This window comes from Paroedura picta, chromosome 14 (assembly GCF_049243985.1).
Source record: "Paroedura picta isolate Pp20150507F chromosome 14, Ppicta_v3.0, whole genome shotgun sequence".
Taxonomy (NCBI): Eukaryota; Metazoa; Chordata; class Lepidosauria; order Squamata; family Gekkonidae; genus Paroedura; species Paroedura picta.
The window spans coordinates 19,327,991-19,347,959 of record NC_135382.1 but is presented as its reverse complement, the minus strand read 5'-3'; the positions used below and the strand labels follow the sequence as shown (position 1 = coordinate 19,347,959).

The window sequence follows — 19,969 nt, the reverse complement described above, 5'->3', positions numbered from 1 at the left end:
TCATGCATGCAGCTCTTCTGCCCCAACATATGTGGCTGGCTTCATTGCTGGGGGTAGAGGAGCACTGCACCCTGACACAGCCTCTTGCTACTTGTTCCTGCTTTGATGTATGCTGGAGGGGGCCAATTCTTTTCCTGCCATTTTAAAAACGACAGCCGTGATAATTGCTGGTCCAGCAAAAAGCATTTGAACTGCTCCATGGGTTGGACTCACCTCCCCCATAGTTTTCCCATCACAATGCTTCCTCAGCAAGGCCGCCGGCATCTATGCTATTGAGTCTTCCTTTCTCCACCCTTGCACAACAAAAACAAAAGCCCCTTCCTCTTATGGCAACGAAATTCCCCTAAGAGGACTTGAACCTTGGCTGGTCTAAGCCACGGGCTCTTCGTGCCTCTTCCCTTTCAACTGAGCGGGAAAGCCAGCGGGGTGACAAACTAGGAAGGCCTTGCCTCTTCCTTCCTGGTGTGTTTTCCTGCCAAAAGGTAATAACTGTTTATAAGCTGTGTAAGGAATGAGATGCAAGCCTCCATTCACAGGGAACCTTGCAGCGGCTTTGTGAGAGGCCCATGGCAGCCCATATTTATGGTGTGTTTGTTTTCTGGGGTGCATCACCTCTTTGCAGAGGGCAGGGTATCACTCTGTAGCTCTCTGTTAGCTGGCCAATAGCTCGGCACCTTTGGCTCCCTGCAGGTATCAGATGTGCCGCTATCTGTTCTGTTATTCAGGAGGAACAGTGGCTCCGTGATAGAGCATTGACTTTGCATGCAGAAGGACCCAGGTTCAATCCCTAGTATATTCAGTTGAACTTACCAGGTTATAGTTGAAGAAGAAGAGTTGGTTCTTATATGCTGCTATTCTCTATCCGAAGGAGCCTCAAAGCTACTTACAGACGCCTTCCCTTTCCTCTCCCCACAACAGACACCTTGTGAGGTGAGTGAGGCTGAGAGAGCCCTGATATTACTGAAGAAAAGTTGATTCTTATATGCCGCTTTTCTCTACCCGAAGGAGTCTCAAAGCGGCTTACATTTGCCTTCCCTTTCCTCTCTCCACAACAGACACCCTGAGAGGGAGGTAAGGCTGAGAGAGCCCTGATATTCCTGCTCGGTCAGAACAGCTTTCTCACTGCTGCGGCAAGTCCAAGGTCACCCAGCTGGAAGCGCAGAATCGAACCCGGCTCGCCAGATTAGAAGTCCACACTCCTAACCACTACACCAAACTGCCTGAAAGACCTCTGCTTGAGATCCTGGAGAGCCATTGCCAGCCTGAGTAGACAGATGATGAACCTATGATTTAATTCAGTATAAGGCAACTTTGTGTGTTCATGTGCGTATTTAAAGGGGTCCTCCGGGATCTTTGCTGTTTTCATACAGGACTATGCCAAAGTTTTCACCAGCAAATGCAGCGCAACATTTGGAGGGGTTACGGAAATAGCATTATTTATTTGGAACAAGCTTAACATTAAAACATACAAAATTAAAACCAACTCAGGTCTCTCTGCAGGCAATATTGCCACCCCACCTATTCCTGCGCTCTGGAAGCCAACTGGAAACCAGCATTCGGCAGCTGCTGCTCTATTCCGCGTCCAGGAGGCAACACGTGACTCAAAGTCCTGGCAAGCAGAGATGACAGCTCTCGGGTCAGCATTAATATTTCATCTCTGAATCTGGGCACAAAAGTCTTTGCAGAAACAACAGCATTCAGGGCTGCACCCAAAATTGGTAACCAGCTTGAGAGTTCCCAGGCACTCCTGCGAGTGAGAGACTCTACCCATGTACAGAGTGCTCCTGGCTAACATATGGTGGGGCTCGCATCCTAGGGATCCCTGCCTGCAAGGCCCACTTTCTGCAGGCTAATCCATTGTGAGCAGAAATACCCCACACCCAACCGCAAGTTCCACCACCTGCAGTGGACAAGGGTCTCCTCCTCATTAACTACAAGTGAATCAATACCGCACAAATGAAGTTCTCCCTGTGAGTTTCTAAAGTACCCAATTGCTACCAAGTCATCTCTGGCCCTAGAGAAATCTCAGCTGTGGTCCCTGAAACCTTTCCAAAATACGCCCCCCCCCCCCCGTAAGTTTGGTCAAACTACAGCCTGTTACCCCAGATTAGGCCTAGATGTTTGGCCCACTTTTGGCTGGTTTTGGAGTAATGATGATGCTACAAGACTGTGAATGGGAGACATACTGCAGGCATTTGGCACAAGTTAAAAAAGGAGGGGGGACTGTAATTACAGGGAAAAGCCATGTCCTATTTACAGAGGCTGCACTCTGCTTTGGGGTTTTAAGTGGGTTCTTCTGCTTCTCATTCTGCATTAAGCGAGGCATTCTGGACAAAAGTTGCGTACAAAGGGTAACTTTGGAATAAAGCAAATCTGCCCTGCAAAGCAAGTATACAGAACCAGCCTTGTGTGTCCCTTCTGCACAGTAAAATAAACCAACTTTGGATTAAAAGAAGTCTGAGAAAAGGACGGAGGACTAGAAAAGAACAAAACTGCCTTAAAATGTTGCAAACTCACACGGATGCAGCTGTTCTTTAGAATGTCTCCCCTGTGAGCAAAGAGTAACAGGAAAGAAGGATTTTCCTGCCCAGTTCCATACATGTTAATGGCTCTGCGTTTTTCCTCTGGCCCCAACTATACTGTTATGCTTTTGGATGTTCTATCAGGGCTCTCCATCCACCTCCCCCAAGTCAGGAAACTGAGCCTTATGAAAATCTGAAAGATTCCGTTTTAAACATCTCTACTGGGAGGCCATGGAGAGCGTATGGTTACACTTCTTCATGTCATGCCCTGTAAACAGCTGTACATAAAAGGAAGCTAATTTGGTTTCCCCAGCACAGCAAAAAGAAGGCCAACACCGACCACTTGTGGCTATCTGGGAGAATGACAATTCTTGTGCTTAAAAGTCCCCAATCCTCCCCCCACCCCTTTTGTACCCACTTCCTGCTTTTGCGATTGCCAGTTTAAAAAATCAATACCTATATTGCTTTCTGGGTAAGCTAGGGGCTCTTGCTTCAGGCACGTTTGGGCTGAAAGTTTCTTGTGTCAGCCTTTAAAGTGAAGCAAAAGGTCCAACTTTTTGTACCAAGGGGGTCCATATTCCTCTGGATCCTGGGGGACCTAAACAAAGTCCTGAAAGTTTACAGGATTCCACCTCTGGCTTTCCATGTTTGTGCAGCATCTTTTTCAACTTGTGGCTTTCTCAACTGAATGCCTTTTCCCACGGATTTCGGCTCCACATAGTGATTTCAGTAGTGTTGGTCTTGGGTCACCACCACCATCTGCAGTACCCACAAAGGCAAAGCAATGCCCCACAAATGAACTGAAAGGCAGTTTTGGCATGAGGTGCAAATGTCACGTGAATCTACAGTGACTTCTGACCAGTGTTCACATCCCAAGCACAAGTGTGTGGTGCACAGCTCCCATGTGCCCCTATCGCAGAGGGAAAGAGAAGACTTTCTTGCCGGACTTGCAGCGGACATCGGCCGCATGGATTCGCAGAAGGTTGGAAGAATCCTCAAACCCATCCACGATCTCCTGGGAAAAGGAAGAAGTGTCAATTCAGGCAGACGGCTGGCCAGGATGTGTTCAGGGGAAGGAGGCCACTGTATGGACAGGCCACTGTATGGAAAAGGTGCATGGGGTATGAGGATCCCAATTTTGTCCAATCTATACTGGCCGCCAATTAGCATCCAGATCCAATTCAAGGTTTTGACTTTTAAAAGTTCTGCAGGGACCAGGTTCTATATGCCTCAGAAACAGCCTTCTCCTATGCATTCCTGCACTCTGAGATCACTTTCCATCCTTTTGAAGTGATCAGGGTTCACAGCAGAGCTGGTCAGACTGGGGCATGCGGTCCTTTCAACTTGCTGCTGAGTTCCGGCTGTGCCAGCCGCTGCCCCGTGGATGCCCAATGGATGGCTAGAAACCTCAACAGATGCTCTGAAGCAGGGCACAGAGCACAATGCCTCCTTTTTAGCACCCTCACTCCCTGGACAAGTGGTCCCCTAAAATTCCTGTGATGTTTCAGGACTGCCAACTAAAGACAATAGGACCAGTTACCTGCAGCTCCTGGAGACACGGGCCTTCGAGTTTTTCAGACAAGTTTCCAACACACCACGCCAGGCTGAGGTGGAATGAGGGGTTCTACACAGTGGAGGACCAGAGGCCGAGAATCAGCGATGTGACACCTCCATCATCCATCCCAGAATATCTGATCTCATTCATTCATTCATTCATTCATTCATTCATTCATTCATTCATTCATTCATTCATTCATTCATTCATTCATTCATTCATTCATTCATTCATTCATTGTCCTCACCCTGAATGGTAAAGCTAGCCTTGATCTAGCACTCTATCTCATGAGATCAGAGCCCTTCCTGTTATAACTGTTCCTCTGCTCGCACACGTTCTACCTGAACCACCCTGAGAAGCAGAGGAGGGTGGTATATAAATATGAAGATCTCCAAATCTCCCACAGACCCTCAGGGGTCCATGGACCCTTGGCTGGGAATCCCTGTGCTAGAGACAAATACACACACACACAGCCTGGACAGGGACACTGGAAAATGCCAGCCTATCTCTTTCACTGCAAGCCTCTTCCCCTGGAGAACTATTAAAGCTTTGACAGTTCAGAAGGACAGTCAGAATTCTGTGCTGCCTTTGGGGTTATACTCTGTGTGGATGGGGCTTAAATGCATAATGTGTCATTTCATCCACTGGGGAACAAACATTAATCATCTCAGAAATCAGAAGAGACCGAGAAGCCTTCCTCACCAAAGGCCGTTGCAGGCTCAATTCCCCTTCCCACCATCTGCCTGAAGAAAGCAACAATATTCACCTTGTAGAAGGGAGATAGATTGAACTCCTCCATCACTCTGTCCACTTCAGAAACCAGTTCTAAGAACTGGGCATGTCCAGCAGAGATCTCCAAGCCAACAAATGTCCTGCAGGAGGAGATGGGGAGAGAACTTTAAGGTTAACATCTGTGGCCAAGAATGCCTCCTCCCCCATCCCTAGGGGCACCCCACAGGAGTTGAACAGTTCAGCATGAGTTGGTAGGCAACCAAAGACTTCCCAAGTCACTAAAATAGAAGGGGCAAGCACTCAGGTGCACAGTGAACCTCAAAATGGTGCCCAAAAGAACATTTGTTACAAAACTGTCTCAAAAATGTCAAAAATGTTTTGACAAAGGTCTTCTACAAAAGGAACTACAACAGATGCATCATAAAACATGAACAGAACATTGAATAAAAACCAGACCTCATTTAGTTCACACTAAGACCTTTGCCATCGAGGAATTCATTCAATGCAAGAAGGCTAACCTGTTCTGGGCTGATCCTGCATTGAGCAGGGGGGTTGGACTAGATGGCCTGTGTGGCTCCTTCCAACTCTATGATTCTAACAAAGGCCTGGTTGGGTAAATTGGGATGGATCTCTCATGATACTAAGTTGTTTGGGACAGCACCAGCCCTGAAAGGGGTTCTGCAAACCTCCCAACTCCACGTTCCCCCACAGTATTCTTGCCTTCTACCAGCCATACGCTTGACAAAAATACTCCGGATATCCCGAGAGAGACGCACTCACCTGGTTTTAGTATCATTGGTGTAAATCTTCACCTGGTCTGCTCTGCAGACAAACCTGAAACATGGGAGAAGTGACACTAATATTCTAACCGTTACGCTGTGCATCTGAAGGTGTGCATACAGTGACTGCTGGGAGTTTGAAGATGCTTCCAAGGGCTAGAAGGGCATCTCTCTGATCTTCTCAGTTTCTTCCTACAAGAGCAGCCCTGCTGGATCAGGCCAAAATCTACCTAGGTCTACCTACCTAGTCCCAGAGTGGCCAGTGCACTGCCCCTGGGAGCTGTACAAGCACAGCACAGAGGCCAAAGCCTCCGTCTGCCGCTCATCCCCAGCAGCTAGAATTCAGAGCTATACTGCCTCTGATCATGGCACTTTATAAATGGTGGGGAATTTTAAACCATTTGCTCCACACTGAAATTTGGGGACTAGTATAGCCTCCTTTTAGCACAGGCAGGAAAGTGCCTTGCTCTGTGTCCTTGCAGAGGAAGTACTCCTCAAGAGCAGCTATAGGATTGGGGCCAGGTGAGGAAAGCATGCTGCAGGATATGGCAGGCAAAGAATACCAACGATCACCTACCTCTGGAAGGAGGACAGGTGTTCCTTGAGGGACTGCACAAAAGGGTTGATCCAGTGATGGCGCAGAACCACACTCTGCGAGAGACTGATGTGGAATTCAGCTGCCGCTGTCAGCGACGCCACATACGTGTGTGCATGTGCAAGAAGCAGCTGCAGCAGATCCAAGAAGTCCTCCTGGGCTTCATCTGCAAGGCAAGGTGGACAGAAAAACAGCCCACAGGTAGAGGATTGGAGATCTGGGTTCTTGGCTAAGCCATGATACACTTTAGAACAGGGACCCTCAACATGAAGAAGAGCTAGTTTTTTACGTCCCGCTTCTCACTCCCCAAAGGAATCCCAAAGCAGCTTACAAACCCCTTTCCCTTCCTCTCCCCACAAAAGACTCTCTGTGAAGTCAGTAGAGCTGAGAGAACTGCTCTATGGGAACAGTTCTACAAGAAGAATTGGTTCTTATATGCCGCTTTTCTCAACCTGAAGGAGTCTCAAAGTGGCTTACATTCACCTTCCCTTTCCTCTCCCCACAACAGACACCCTGGGACGTGGGTGAGGCTAAGAGCTCTGATATCACTGCTTGGTCAGAACAGTTTTATCAGTGCCGTGGCAAGCCCAAGGTCACCCAGCTGGCTGCATGTGGGGGAATGGGGAATCAAACGCAGCTCGCCAGATGAGAAGTCCGTGCTCCTAACCACTACACCAGGCTGGCTCTCACAACATGCTAGCTGCTGATACCTTCCCTGGTGTCACCAAGTAGGCAAGATTAGGCGGGGGCTTTGTCCAGAAGGGCTCCTGACTTGCACGGACTGACACTGTGTCATCCAACTGGAGTCTCAGTGAGAAAAGTACATTATACATAATGTAAATTAAATGAATGGTAGACAAAGCATGCACCACATGCGTAGCTATAACAGGCAACCGGCAGCCACATGGTAGAAAACCTAGACCATCTGCCAGTATAGAGTTCGAATCAGATCTCTGGATGCCTTCCCACCACTGAAGTAGAATATATATTCCAACGGTATAATTTGATTCCTTTTGCTGTTTTGTTAGCACAGAACACCCTGGAAAAGAGTGAGAATATTGCTGTTAAATATGTCCTGTGAGTTACAAGAAAATTTTAACAAGTGGCTCCAGGTATCTATCGCTCAAGTGGATTATGGAGTAGTTAGAACTATGCCCAGCACCCTGCGTACCCCAGTTAAACCCAAGTTTGCCAGGGCTTGGAAGCTAAGCCGGCCCAATCCTGCTTAGTATTCGGATGGGAGACGACCACCAGGGAAGTGCAGGGTTGCTATCCAGAGGAAGGCAATGGCAAACCCCCTCTGCGTGTCTCTTGCCCCTTTTAGAGCTGGAGATCAGGAAAAGCAACCTCCAGAAGGACAGCAAAGAGAGCAATTTTCAAAATCTGGGATGGCAGAAGCCCCTTACCCTCCTTTGATAGGTTGCCAACTCTGGCCTGGAAAACCCCAGGAGATTTGGGGGCAGTGCTTGGGGCTGGTAGAGTTCGGGGAGGAATATGAGACCATAGAGCCATCCTCCTGCCTCCTCTCAGGAAATGTATATATGTAGTGTGGAGATGAGTTGTAATTCTGGGCGATCCCCAGCGCCATCTGGAAGCTGGAAACCTTACTTCCTCTCACTGTGGTACACGGACCGGGCAGGACTGAAGGGACTTACAAGGCACATAGATGTAGGTTGCCCAGTTGCCACGCTCATGCGCAAAAGTCCGCACGCGGCCTCCGTGCTTGCTGCGGTCATCCACGACCGTCTCCTTCTCTTCCTGGTCTCGGAACATATTTAGCACACTGTCTGGTACGGGAAGGCGAGCAATACTGCAAGACAGGGAAACAGAACCGAAATAGCATTTTTAGCCTTCCCAAAGCACCCACCACAGTTTTCTTTCTCTTTTGAACCTCGGATGCCTTTTTCATTTGCTAGTTCAGTGGTCCTCACAGAGAGCCACATTCGCAGTTACCATCAACCAAAATATCCCGAGTTCCATCCCTGGTTTGCATTTTAGACACACAACATACCTGGTGGCTATTTCAAGTTGGGAACCAGCCAGAAGCCCCAAAAAGCAAGGGCCTTGACTTCTCCCCTGAACTATGGATCACGGACCATACTGGGCAATGGTACTCAGAACAGCCATAGGTGGCATGTCAAAGAGCCACATGAGACTCTCAAGACACTATCACTGTGTTACTCCGCCAACTCAGGCAGCAGGAGGAAAAGGTACCACCGGAGGCCAAGACAAGAACTGGCAGGGAAAATATCTCTACTAGAGCCATGATGTATGTAGGTAGTGCAAAAACCAGGAGCTCAAGGGACAGAAGGAGTGAAATTTGAGAGAGGCAGGGCTGGGAATTGAAAGCAATTTCTCAAGTTTGGGGTTAGCGGACTTTGTTGCAGGTCTAGTTTGCTCTGGCAGCACCGTTCCTAATCAGGATGGCACCTTGGCATTGAAAAAAATGGATCAACAATTTGGGGGCTCACCCTGGAAAACACCTCTCACCAGCTGTCCCTCATGGCTACTCCACAAAGTTTGAGTTCAGTGGCACTTTTAAAACCAACAAAGTTTTATTCAAGGCGTTTTACCCTTTGTGTGCAAGCACACGTCATCAGATACAGTGAAGCTAAGAAACTCAGCATGTATAGATTTCCCTAATATTGCATGTAAGTGGGCAGAGGGTTTGGTTGCTAGGATGAGCTAATTAGAGTCAAAAAGCCAGAAATACAGCTAAGATTGGAAGAACACATTTGGTGAGACGTGTAAATAGCGGCACATTGGCATATATACAGATAATAAAGGAAGTAACAACAGACGTGAGAACTAAGTTTGCGTCCAGTGGCATCTTTAAGACAACACAGTTTAATTTCTGGGTTGAACTGAGAACTGAATGACTGAGTATGTTAAGTGAGATAAGAAGCTGATATCTCTGTTAAGGCTTGGGGGGTTCCTGGGTGCTCCATGGAAATTTTATTGGTGAAGCTGCTCATCTGGTGGCAAACTTGGTGTGTGTTTATCTGTGTGTGGGGGTTACCTTTGTCACCCCATGATATTCAGGAGAGGAAGGTTTGGGGGAGATGGCAAGAGAGCACACATTCTCCCTTTCTGCAGGCAGTTACAGGCTGAGCGCCCTTTGCAATGGGGAAAAAAGGTGGGGAATTAATGAGTTTCAGAGGAAGTATTCAAAGTATTTGCATAAAGGAGGCTCTAGCTTACAAAAGCTTCTGCCTCAATTGCAAAATCATGACAAACTTTTAAAAGGGCACACAGGTTATTTGGGCCTTTCTTTTTCAGGTGTTTAAATCTGAAAGCCGCAAGAGCTATGGAGGGGTGTGTGTGTGCGTGGGTGTTTTGGGGGGGGGAGGCTATTTTGATCAACATAGCACCAGAGAGGGGCTCTTGTTTCATGGGGGTGGGAGGGGAGAACCTCTGGCCTGGACAGCCCAAATCTCATCAGATCTCAGAAGTTAACCTGAAGAATACTTTGAGGCAGGACTACCAAGTAGGATTGCCAGCTCAGGGAAATTGCTGGAGATTTGGGGGATGGAGCTTGTGGGGGCAGGGGAAGTACCTCAATGGGGTATACTACCATTGAGTCCAGCTTCCAGAGCAGCCATACTTCTCTAGAGGAATGGATCTGTGGGCCGGAGATCAGCTGTAATCGCAGGAGATGTCTGGGTGCCACCACCAGAAAAGTTCAGGGCTGCTACAATGAGGCAGGCAATGGCAAACCACCTCTGACACTCTCTTGTCTCAAAATCCCCAGGGGATTGCCCCTAAGTCGCCTGTGACTTGAAGGCCACTTCCACTGCCACCTCCTCCTGGCCTCTGGGTCCCTCTCCCTTTAGGTGAAACTTCCTCTGCTTCCCCCTTGCTCCCCCCCCCCAGGACTGCCATCTCTGATTTGAGAAATGCCTGGAAACTTTTGGGGGTGGAGCGAGTGGTGGCTGGGATTTCGGGTGGGGAGGGACCTCAATCAATGGAGTATACGCCTATGGCACCCACCCTCCCAAGCAGCCGTTTTCTCCAGGGATCTGATCTCCGTCGCCTGGAGATGAGCTGGAATTCCGGGGGATCCCCAGGGCCCACCTGGGGACTGGCATCCTCAGCCCAGCGGCCAGTCAGCCTCTGCCAGGAAGCCCACCTAGCGACGGGAAGGGAGGCCGGGTTCCCTGCCTGGGTGGCGACCTCCGGGGCCGCCGAGGAGCCACTTTCGTCGCCGGAGCCCGACGAGCTGCTGCTGCTGCTGTAGCCCACCAGCATGGCCCCGCTCATGGCCTCTCCGCCCTTCTGCGCGCCCGCGTGGAGCGCCCTGCCGAAGACGCCGCGGAGGAAGCGCGCACGGAGGGCAGGGCCGGAGGCGGCGCCAGCCAGCCAGCCAGCCTCCTCCCGCCGCTCCAATCGCCTCTTCCCGTGGAGCTCTCGGCCTTTTTACAAAAGCATCGCGGAGGGAACCGGGGAGAGCTTCCTGCCGCCCCTTATGGGCTGGTTTACATGTCTATTTACACCCCCAGCGGACGCCTTTCCTCTTTCGGATTTTAATTTTTATTAAACGTTTTAAATTACATAACAAGGAGTAGAAATAACAAAAAGAGTAAAGTTTAAAAAGAAAAAGGAAAAAAGCAATAGAAGGAACAGGTATGCAAAAGTCTTATAAAATGCAGTTCATTCGTCTTACACTGTCCACACCCATTAACATGCATTCAAATACCTTAGAGTTAAAAAAATTATTACACGTTTTAAATTACGTAAAAAGGAGTAGAAAGAAAAAGGGGAAATGTAAAGTTCAGCAAGAAAAAGAACTCATCCTCTTGTCCTCACTGGCTTCTGAAGGCAAACGGGTGTTTTAAGAGGGTTTGGAGTTTTTTAAAGGCTAAAATGTTGTCCTGTGGCATTTAAGGCGGTCTTCCAAATCCTGTTTTGATCCCAGATGGTTGCGGTGCTTTATTCCTTAGGGGGGTGCCAAATGGTTTAGCGATCCAGGTTGGAATATCTGCTGTGGAAAGGAGCTCGCTGGGTGACTTGGGGCCAGTCCTTTGCATGTTTGGCCTACCTCACAGGGTGGTGGTTGTGGTGATAGGATGGAGCTGTAGTAGCCATTCTTGCCAAGGCAGTTTTTTAGTGGTGGTGGTGGTGGGAAACAAATCTGCACAGCCAATCATATCTCCAATGACCAATCAGAAGCCCTGCTGAACCAAATCCCAGTGACCCCCCATCCCATGACTTCTGTAAGAATTTTATGAATCAGGTTATGAAGCTTTGGAAGGTGGACTCTGGTCACTTGTGAAATCTCCCAAGGTAGTTATGCACCCCTCACTCAGATTTTGAATTGGTTCCAGTGGCAATGGGGTCAGAGGCAAGACTGAAGTTTTCCTTCTGGTCAGTCTTTCTCTGCTTGTTCTGCATATTAAAGATGTTGGCTCCTACAGGAGTTTAGTGACTCCCCTTTGGTTGGAATTGCTGGTAGAAGAACGTACTTATAACTGTAAATCAAGATCTGTCTTGTCTATTACCGGATGTGGACCCATATACTACCAGGTCACTGGCATCCTATCTTTCGGCAACTCAACATCAAATTATTAAAATGAATAAACTTTCAAGATTCCCCCATGTGATGAGAAAAGGCTTGAGACTGAAAGCCAAAGCGCATTATAAAAGAAAGGAACGTTGATTACGGCCTAGCACAAAACGTGCATTTGCACACACACACACAGCCTTCCGCCTCAAAGATCTGCCGGTCCGTCAGCACCCTCCGTTAGATTTACACCCAAGATGCCGCCCTCCAGTTTCCCCATTTTGCAGGCTGCTGGATAGTGCACTTGGCGAGGAGCGGATCCACGCAGGGAAATCCAGTCGCAAAAGCACACTGAACGTGCATTCTCCAACCTGGGCATAAAGCTCTTTCGGAGGAGGTTTTCTCGTCTCGGCCCGATCCCGTGCAGGGCGCGCGGCCGAGGCCGTTCGCCTGTTTCGCGGCCGCTCCCGCCCCTCCGCCACCTCGCCCCGCTCGCCCCGCCCCCGCGCGGTTCCCCCTCGCGTCCGGCACGCAGTTCTCCCCGCGGTCCGGCAGAGGGCGGCCCCGATCCCCGCCGATCCTTCCCTGCCGACCGGGCGCCGCCCCTTCCAGCGCCTCTCCTCTCCGGCCGGCTCCTCGTTTTGCCCTCCCTCCGCCGCAGCAGCGAGTCACGCGAGACCGAGGATCGAGCTGGGCGACTAGGCCGCGCCTCTCTTCCGAGCCTTTAAGGTGAGTCAGGCGGAGGCCGGTCTTGCCCCACTCCCCTCCCAGGCCCCGCTCGGCCGCCCGGCCTCTCCCCGGCCTCGTCGGGAGGTCTTGGGGCTCTTTCCCCCGGCAGCGTCTCGCCCCTGCTGCGAGGGAAGCCGGGCCGACTGCTGCCCCGACACGCAACTCTTGCTCGCCCCTGCTGTGGGAACCCGAAAGGGGGAACCCTGCTGGCACCTGCTTTGGAGGGGGGGGGTCGTCTGAAAGCGGCCCTTGGCCCACCTAGCCTCACCCCACCTCGGGGATGGGGGATAGCCCGGGGGCAAGGCCGGCATCTTCTGCCAGCCAAACAGGGCGAGGCGAGCGACTGAAGGCACCTCCTCCTGGGCTGGAGACGCACAGAGGAGGAGGCCTGAGAAAAGACCCAGACCCCCAGCTTGGCTTGGCATGGCTCGGCTTGCTGGTAGTAATTGTGAAGGGGCTCTTATATTTCCTGAGAGGTGGTCGCTGAGCAGGGAGCCTGGGGTGGTGACCCCCCCCCAAAAAAAAATTGAGCATGACCCCCCCCCCCCAAAAAAAAATTGAGCACCCTGCTAGATGAGGCTTCGGACAGATAATTGGGATAATGTCTCTTGCCCCAAGGGGATGGACTGCCAAGATAAAACTAGGGTAGGGTGCCTCAACTCGTGATCCCCATGGGACCCTGCCAGCTTGGTGTAGTGGTTAAGATCTGAAGGTTGCATGCATAATTCCCTTACTCTACCCCACCCCACTTTCTCCTGATATAATAAACCTATTCACCTTCCCTTTCAGAGGCCGATCCTCAACTGGGTCTTCCCTTACCAACACTGGACGGTGCTTCACCTGTGAGATTTCCTAAGAAAAAAAAATCTAACTTCTGTTATTCATATTCTGGTAAGGTCTAAATTAGATTATAGCACTGGGATATGCATGGGGTGACCTAGGAAAAGTTTTCAGAAACTTCAGCTGGTTCATAATACAGTGGCCTATGTTTTAATTGGGGTCCATTAATTATTATTAAATTTCAAGACCGCCCTTTCAAGACTGGCTCAGGGCAGTCATGTGGTCTTGTCTGACAAGTACTTAATCTGGCTACCAGTTTCTTTCCAAGCATGATCTATGGAGCATGTTTTATGTCTAAATCTCTGAAAACTGCCCAGTTCTGTAACAATCCGACCTTGCATTACAATCAGCAGCCAAACTCTGTTCTCAGTGCCTCCATTTTAGAAGAGAGGTGGCTGGCTGCTGGAAAGGAGGCCGCTCCATGGTGGAGCTAGATTTTGGGATATGTTCCTATCCTACTAACCCTAATTCTACCATCTCTGCAAGCAACTCATCAACAGTTTTATTCCCCCTGGCCCTTAGTGATATTGGAGTATTATTTCTGGCATGCTTTCTGTGAGTTTGTCCTTATGCGGTAGAGCATTGTGGATTCCTGCTTTCAGCTCTACCCGGGCCTTTATAGTGGTCTGACTGTGGCACCGCATTGCAGGCTGTCCACCCCCAGCCCTGCCTCAAAGATCAAGCCCAGGGTGTGGCCTGCTTGGTGTGTCAGGCCGGTAACAAATGGCAAGATCCCTAATGCCTCCACACCCTACCTCTGTTCATGGCTTGGAAGGGAAAGGGGCTGATCTGTAGCTGTCAGGGCTTGATCCACATTTGGACTCCTGAACTATATCCAAAAATTGCCTGTCAGTCGGTGGGCCCTAACCTAAGATGCCCTCTTCTTACAGGAGCCATCTTTGAAGTGCTTTCTAGAAAGGATGCACAGGATGTTCTGCCTGTTTGGGTCTGTCTGTCTCTGAAACCCAACGCATCTGGGAGTTGCTGTGCTCAGGAGGCTGGTGCTGTGAGCCTCCTCCTTCCGTCTTCGAAATCCACCGCCGGGAATTCAGATCTGCTTAAAAGTTCCCCTATCCGCTGAGAAGCTGAAGCCCTTATTGCGGAAACCCCGTTTTCTCTTTTCCGGCATGTCAGAAAGCTGGCAGCAGCAGCCGCCCCCTCCGCAGCAACCGCCACACCATGCCGGGGCAGCTGCTCTCCCAGAGCATCCCATCCCATCGAGCGCGGTCGGCGAGAACCCCCTGGGTTGTGCCGTCTACGGCATCCTGCTCCAGCCAGAACCCAGCGGCCTTCAGCACCACCCGCCCATCCCCACCAGTGGCGGGGAGCCCTCTGCCAAATGTGGGGTGTGTGGCCATGACTTGGCCCATCTCTCTAACCCCCAGGAGCACCAGTGTCTGCAAGGGGGACACGACCGGTCCTTCCAGTGCACCCAGTGCATGAAGATCTTCCACCAGGCCACAGACCTCCTGGAGCACCAGTGTCTGCAGGTGGAACAGAAGCCGTTTGTCTGCGGGGTCTGCAAGATGGGCTTCTCCCTCCTCACCTCGCTGGCTCAGCACCACAACGTCCACAACGGCAGCGCTCCTGTCAAGTGCTCCATCTGCGAAAAGACCTACAAGGCGGCTGTGGCGGCGGCACCCGAGGAGCCCGCCCCGCCCCAGCAACCCACGGCGCTCAACCGGACCCCCGTCGAGAAGCCCTACAGCTGCTCCATCTGCCAGAAGCCCTTCAAGCACCTGTCGGAGCTGTCGCGCCACGAGCGGGTGCACACCGGGGAGAAGCCCTACAAATGCAGCCTCTGCGACAAGAGCTTCAGCCAGTCGTCGCACCTGGTGCACCACAAGCGCACCCACAGCGCCGAGCGGCCCTACAAGTGCACGGTGTGCGAGAAGGCCTTCAAGCACCGCTCCCACCTGGTGCGCCACATGTACGCCCACTCGGGCGAGGCGCACCTCTTCCGCTGCAACGTCTGCGAGCTGCACTTCAAGGAGTCCTCGGAGCTGCTGCAGCACCCGTGCACCCCCAGCGGCGAGCGCCCCTTCCGCTGCAGCGCCTGCCACAAGGCCTTCCGCCGGCCCTCGGACCTCCGGCAGCACGAGCGCACGCACAGCACCGAGCGCCCCTTCCAGTGCGACCTCTGTCAGATGAGCTTCAAGCAGCAGTACGCCCTCATGCGCCACCGGCGCACGCACAAGGCGGCGGGCGCCACCACCTCCACGGAGCAGGAGCCGCAGCCTCCCCCGTTCAAGTGCTCCTTGTGCGAGAAGGGCTTTGTGCAGCCGGCTCACCTGCTCTACCACCAGCACGTCCACGGCATTGAGAACCTCTTCAAATGCAACGCCTGCCAGAAGGGCTTCAGCCAGTCCTCCGAGCTGCTGCGCCACCGCTGCGTCCAGAGCGCCGAGCGGCCGTTCAAGTGCGCCGTGTGCAGCAAAGCCTACAAGCGGGCGTCCGCCCTGCAGAAGCACCAGCTGTCCTCCCACTGTGCCGAGAAGCCCCTCCGCTGCACCCTGTGCGAGCGCCGCTTCTTCTCCTCCTCAGAATTCGTGCAGCACCGTTGCGACCCGACCCGCGAGCGGCCCCTGAAGTGCCCAGACTGCCAGAAACGGTTCAAGTACGCCTCTGACTTGCAGCGCCACCGGCGGGTCCACACCGGCGAGAAGCCCTACAAGTGCCCGGCCTGCGAGAAGGCCTTCAAGCAACGGGAGCACCTGAACAAGCACCACGGGGTCCACACCCGGGAGCAGCACTATAAGTGCATGTGGTGCGGCGAGCGCTTCCTGGACCTGGGCCTGCTGCAGGAGCACAGCGCGCAGCACACGTCTGCGGAGAACACCTACCCGGTGGCACCCTGCCTGCCTTGACCAGCTGCCGCGGATGGCTGAGGGGTTATGCCAAATTTCCATCCCTCCTCCCCTGCTTTAAGGCTGGGCTGGAGTGTGAACCTTGCTGGAGACTTCGTGTCCTCGGGAAGCAAGGCCCTCTAATACACAGTGAGGGGTGGGGTGGGCGGGGGGAGTGGACTATGTAGCAGAAGCAGGCCGTGTTCCGTCTACCAGGGTTTGCCGTTCAGAAGTCTCGTCCTTAACTCCGTGAATGAGAACCAGGAACCAAGCTCGGCCTGCTCATTCCCAGTACAGTTCCGATTGAAATACACACTCCTGAAGCGAGTTTCTCCCTTCCAGCTCCTTTTTTGCCATGGTTCTGTTGAGCATCAGCCCAGGGAAGGGTGGGACTCAGGAGCACTCTGTACATCAGCCGCCCCACTGCTTGGAAATGTTTGGGATGGTGCAGTAAAGCGGGTGAGGCAGGCCTGGCTCCTCTTAAGACTTTAGCCTCCAGGAAAAGCCCAAGTTCCTTTCTGAAGCAGCTGAGGAAGGGGTGTCCTAGGAGGTCATGTCTCAATGTGTCCCCCTCCCCAAGCACCCACTCAGGCAGGGATCTTGGAATTCCCTCTAAACTCTAGGGCTGCGTGTTGGGGTCAAGGGGAGGCCGTGGAGCTAAAAGTATGATGTGACCAGGGCAACTACCCTCCCCCACGTTAGATATAGGGTGGTTCTGGGAAGTAGGCTGTGTCACAGACTCTCAGTTGGAGGCCAGGCCGGGGGTGTGGGTCACGTTTCAGCAGGCCATTCACCTTCACCTGGAATGCCAGGTGGCGCTCAGGCAGAGAAAGGGCTTCTCCAGAATCACAGTCCTTTTCCGTCCCGTGCTCATTGGTCAATCCAAAGTCAGAGCAAAGCCACCGGCCTGGTGGGAGTGCTTCCGCTGATGCTCCTGGCTCAGCCTGCTCCCCAGATGGCCCCGCTTGGGGTGAGGCAGGCCTCTGAATGAACTGCCTGTTCTTCCAGCTGCTCCGGTAGAGGTGCTTCCCCACAGCTCAGCTCATCCTCAGGAGAGTCAGTTGGCAGCAGCTGCCTCGAGACAGGTGGTTGGCACGCAGAATTCCCGGGGGCACTGCTAGATCTTCCAGCCTTCTTTTTGGAACGCAGTTTTCACAAACGACGTCAGGTTGAACCGGAGCCGAGGTTGCCATTGCCGATCTCCCGCGTGTGTTTTCTTTCTGGAGGCCGGTGGGACACGTGGGTTTCGAGGACTTGTTCCCTCTTGCACAACCTCCAAGCCAGCGGTTCTCACTCACTGGCTCGGGAGCCGCCCATGGGTGTTCTTGAGCACTGCTGCCCAAAATGGCACCTGGACTGTATTTCAGGAAAGTGGGCAGGGCTCTTACTCAGAGGTGGTTGGCGGGTGGTTCCCACCTTGAAACAGCTGCCTCTAAACAGGTAAACTGCGAGTCTCCTTCAGGTGCAAGCCTTGACCCCGATACCAGGCTGGAAGTCAGCATCGCTCTATGGGTCAGTGGCAACTGCGAATGTGGCGCTTTCCAAGTTGCAGAGTGAGAACCCCTGCGCCATCCTGTTAAATGGGGAACTGCTTGCAATGGGTGTCCTAGGAGGCTTCGGGGGGCTGCCCCATAAACCTGAGTTGAACCTGTTTTGCCACGGGATACAGAGCGCCTCCAGAAAGGAAGGCTTTCCAGCCAGGACATTTATTTAGCCAGCTGCTCCGGACAGGACAGGACAGGACAGAAGACCGAAGCACATCTTCAGGAGAAGACGGCCACGGTGCCCGCCGGGTAGAAGAACGAGCTGGACAGTCTACCTTCCCGTAAGACCCGCTGCCTGCCTGGAGGTTGCATCTTTCCTGGCACCTCAGATGTGTAGAACTAACTTTGGGGGAGTTTGTCTTCATTATTTTTCATATTGCTTTTTAAAAAAGAAAGCAGTTTACTACTCATTAAAAAAAAAAGTCTGTGTAGCTTAACCGGATGCTTTACAAGTCTGGGAGCTTTACAAGTTCAGGTGTGCTAGGTTGAAGGGGAGGCTCAGGGTCTGATGTCGCTATCTGGAGTTCTGTCAACCATCTGACTGCTGCTGCAAAAATAACAAGGAACAGCAGGCAGGGAAGAGGAAGCTGTGCTTTTTCAACACTGCTTTTCCAGGGAAGGAAGTATGAGGCGTCCAGAGCATGTTTTCCCAGAGGCTTTGTGCTGAATGGAAAGCAAAATATCCCTCCAGAAGGCTGTTTTGCAGCGGAGGCTGCCTTGTGCCTGAGTTCCCCATCCAACTACTTTTGAATGTGGGATCTAAATCCCTCAAGGCCCTTTCTTGTGTTCAAAATTCATACAGCACTTTCCTCCCTTCCTAAGGAGTCGTCGCTAAAACTATTTCCTTGACAGAATGTTTCCTTTCCTGTTCTAATGTCCTCCCCCCTGCATTTTCAAAATATTCCTCTCTGACCCATCTCCCTGTTTTGCTTACAGTGTTTAGATCTGAATGTGGCCAGAGGGAGGAACAGTCTCTGTCGGGTCTATGAGAACAATCAAACACAGAGCACTGACTGCGGAAAACTACCATATCACCTTCCCACTCCCCCGCCCCACCCTTCCAGCCAGAAAAACTGGGAAAGGCTGATTGCTGGTATGGAGCACTAACCATACCGCAAGGTAATTTCCTCTGGGTGAAGGTTCTTTGCAGAGGCCTTTGTAAAAGAACTACAGAAGTTGTTAGAGGGGGGATTGCGATGGTCTTGATGGTGGCCAGAGAGCTGTTCACAGCAATTCATAATCTATGCAGTGTTGTGCATCTCACTGGTGCCGCTGTACAGACAAGGCATGGTTTTGCAGCATGCTAGAGAAGCAGCCGTGGACCTTCACTTGACTGAGCTTGCTCTCTGGAGCCAGCTAAACTCCATGTCTTGCTACCAGGTGGTGTGTCTCTCCCCCCCTCCAGATTCTTCCTCCTGGAATGGCCTTTCCGTAAAGGCACAACCCAAGCCGGTGGCAGGTTGGAAACTGGTGTGCTTTACCAAAGGGGCATCTTGGCTTCTGGATCCCCATGACAACTATGACATTTCAGAAGCATGCTTTCTTTCACAGTTCATGAGACTGTTCTGGTGGCATAAAGCTTAAGAGAAAAACTTAGACCAAGAAATACAGTGACGGTTCATATGCATCCTAGACCCAGATAATTGAGCTCTGCCGCAAGGAGGATATGAGTGGCCTGGCAGCCAAAGTCATTGGGTTTTCCTTGGTTCTTCAGGCAACCATATTTGCCCCTAATGCTCTATTTTAAATGAAATCTGACTTAGCCACCACTTCGGGGGAAGGGGGGCATGGTCTTTCTCACCTCTTCACACAAATTCTAGAACCTGCACCAAAAATCCATGTATCTACTCCAACTTTGCATTTTTTGACAAAGCAGGCAGGAACTCCAGCTGAGTTTTATGAGAGGTAGTTATGTGGAGCAGAGGAATGAAATTGGATGCCTTTGGCCCATTCTCTCCTGAAGTCCACTGTGAAACACAGGAACAGCTGAGTGTCATGCTTAGGAATTGCATGTGTGTGCACATGCATGTGTATAGGGAAGAGGGAACAATAACAAAGCCCAGAAAAAATAGCAATCATAAATATTTAATAGTAAAAACAAATACAAGCACAGAATTAAGCATGGAGGGTGTTTCGGAAATGCAAAGGTGGTAGATGCAATGGCTTTCAAATGCCTGCTGTGATTGCCAATCTATCCAAAGGCTATTGCTGGAACGAATCCTTTTTTCACCCCAACTGGGGAGGCTAAACAGCGGGTGGGATTGAGGATCGGCTGGAGGAAGGATGCCATCAAAAGCAGGGAACATTGGGATAAAAGCTGGATTGTC

The 19,969-nt window shown here is 51.5% G+C and overlaps 2 protein-coding genes across 6 annotated transcripts; one reads left to right on the top strand and one right to left on the bottom strand.

Annotated features, from left to right (window-relative positions):
• Positions 1 to 1,419: 1,419 nt before the first annotated feature.
• Positions 1,420 to 12,162, bottom strand: USB1 (U6 snRNA biogenesis phosphodiesterase 1). Of its 4 annotated transcripts, none has more exons than XM_077309793.1 (7): positions 12,055 to 12,162; positions 7,839 to 7,993; positions 6,166 to 6,349; positions 5,590 to 5,643; positions 4,844 to 4,949; positions 4,063 to 4,146; positions 1,420 to 3,537 (listed from the first exon to the last, which is right to left on the bottom strand). In XM_077309793.1, exons 1-7 carry the CDS (start codon positions 12,060 to 12,062, stop codon positions 3,433 to 3,435), a joined length of 696 nt encoding a protein of 231 aa, XP_077165908.1. In that variant the 5' UTR covers positions 12,063 to 12,162; the 3' UTR covers positions 1,420 to 3,432. The 4 variants fall into 4 exon arrangements, with proteins under 4 accessions (XP_077165908.1, XP_077165905.1, XP_077165906.1 ...); XM_077309790.1 differs by lacking the exon at positions 12,055 to 12,162 and adding an exon at positions 10,313 to 10,589; XM_077309791.1 differs by lacking the exon at positions 12,055 to 12,162 and adding an exon at positions 10,174 to 10,520.
• Positions 12,144 to 18,080, top strand: ZNF319 (zinc finger protein 319). 2 transcript variants are annotated; one of them, XM_077309788.1, is made up of 3 exons: positions 12,144 to 12,412; positions 13,202 to 13,303; positions 14,143 to 18,080. In XM_077309788.1, the coding sequence occupies exon 3, from the start codon at positions 14,380 to 14,382 to the stop codon at positions 16,117 to 16,119; it is 1,740 nt and encodes a 579-aa protein (XP_077165903.1). In that variant the 5' UTR covers positions 12,144 to 12,412; positions 13,202 to 13,303; positions 14,143 to 14,379; the 3' UTR covers positions 16,120 to 18,080. The 2 variants fall into 2 exon arrangements, with proteins under 2 accessions (XP_077165903.1, XP_077165904.1); XM_077309789.1 differs by lacking the exon at positions 12,144 to 12,412 and adding an exon at positions 12,426 to 12,851.
• The last annotated feature ends 1,889 nt before the right edge of the window (positions 18,081 to 19,969 follow it).

Excerpts from the sequence above, each read along its gene's own strand:
- USB1 (XM_077309790.1), bottom strand. The coding sequence starts at position 10,443 with ATGAGCGGGGCCATGCTGGTGGGCTACAGCAGCAGCAGCAGCTCGTCG. Across the intron at positions 4,950-5,589 it reads ACCAATGATACTAAAACCAG|GACATTTGTTGGCTTGGAGA; the intron begins GTGAGTGCGTCT and ends CTCCTCCTGCAG. Across the intron at positions 4,147-4,843 it reads ATCTATCTCCCTTCTACAAG|AACCCCTCATTCCACCTCAG; the intron begins GTGAATATTGTT and ends TCCACTGTGTAG.
- ZNF319 (XM_077309788.1), top strand. The coding sequence starts at position 14,380 with ATGTCAGAAAGCTGGCAGCAGCAGCCGCCCCCTCCGCAGCAACCGCCA.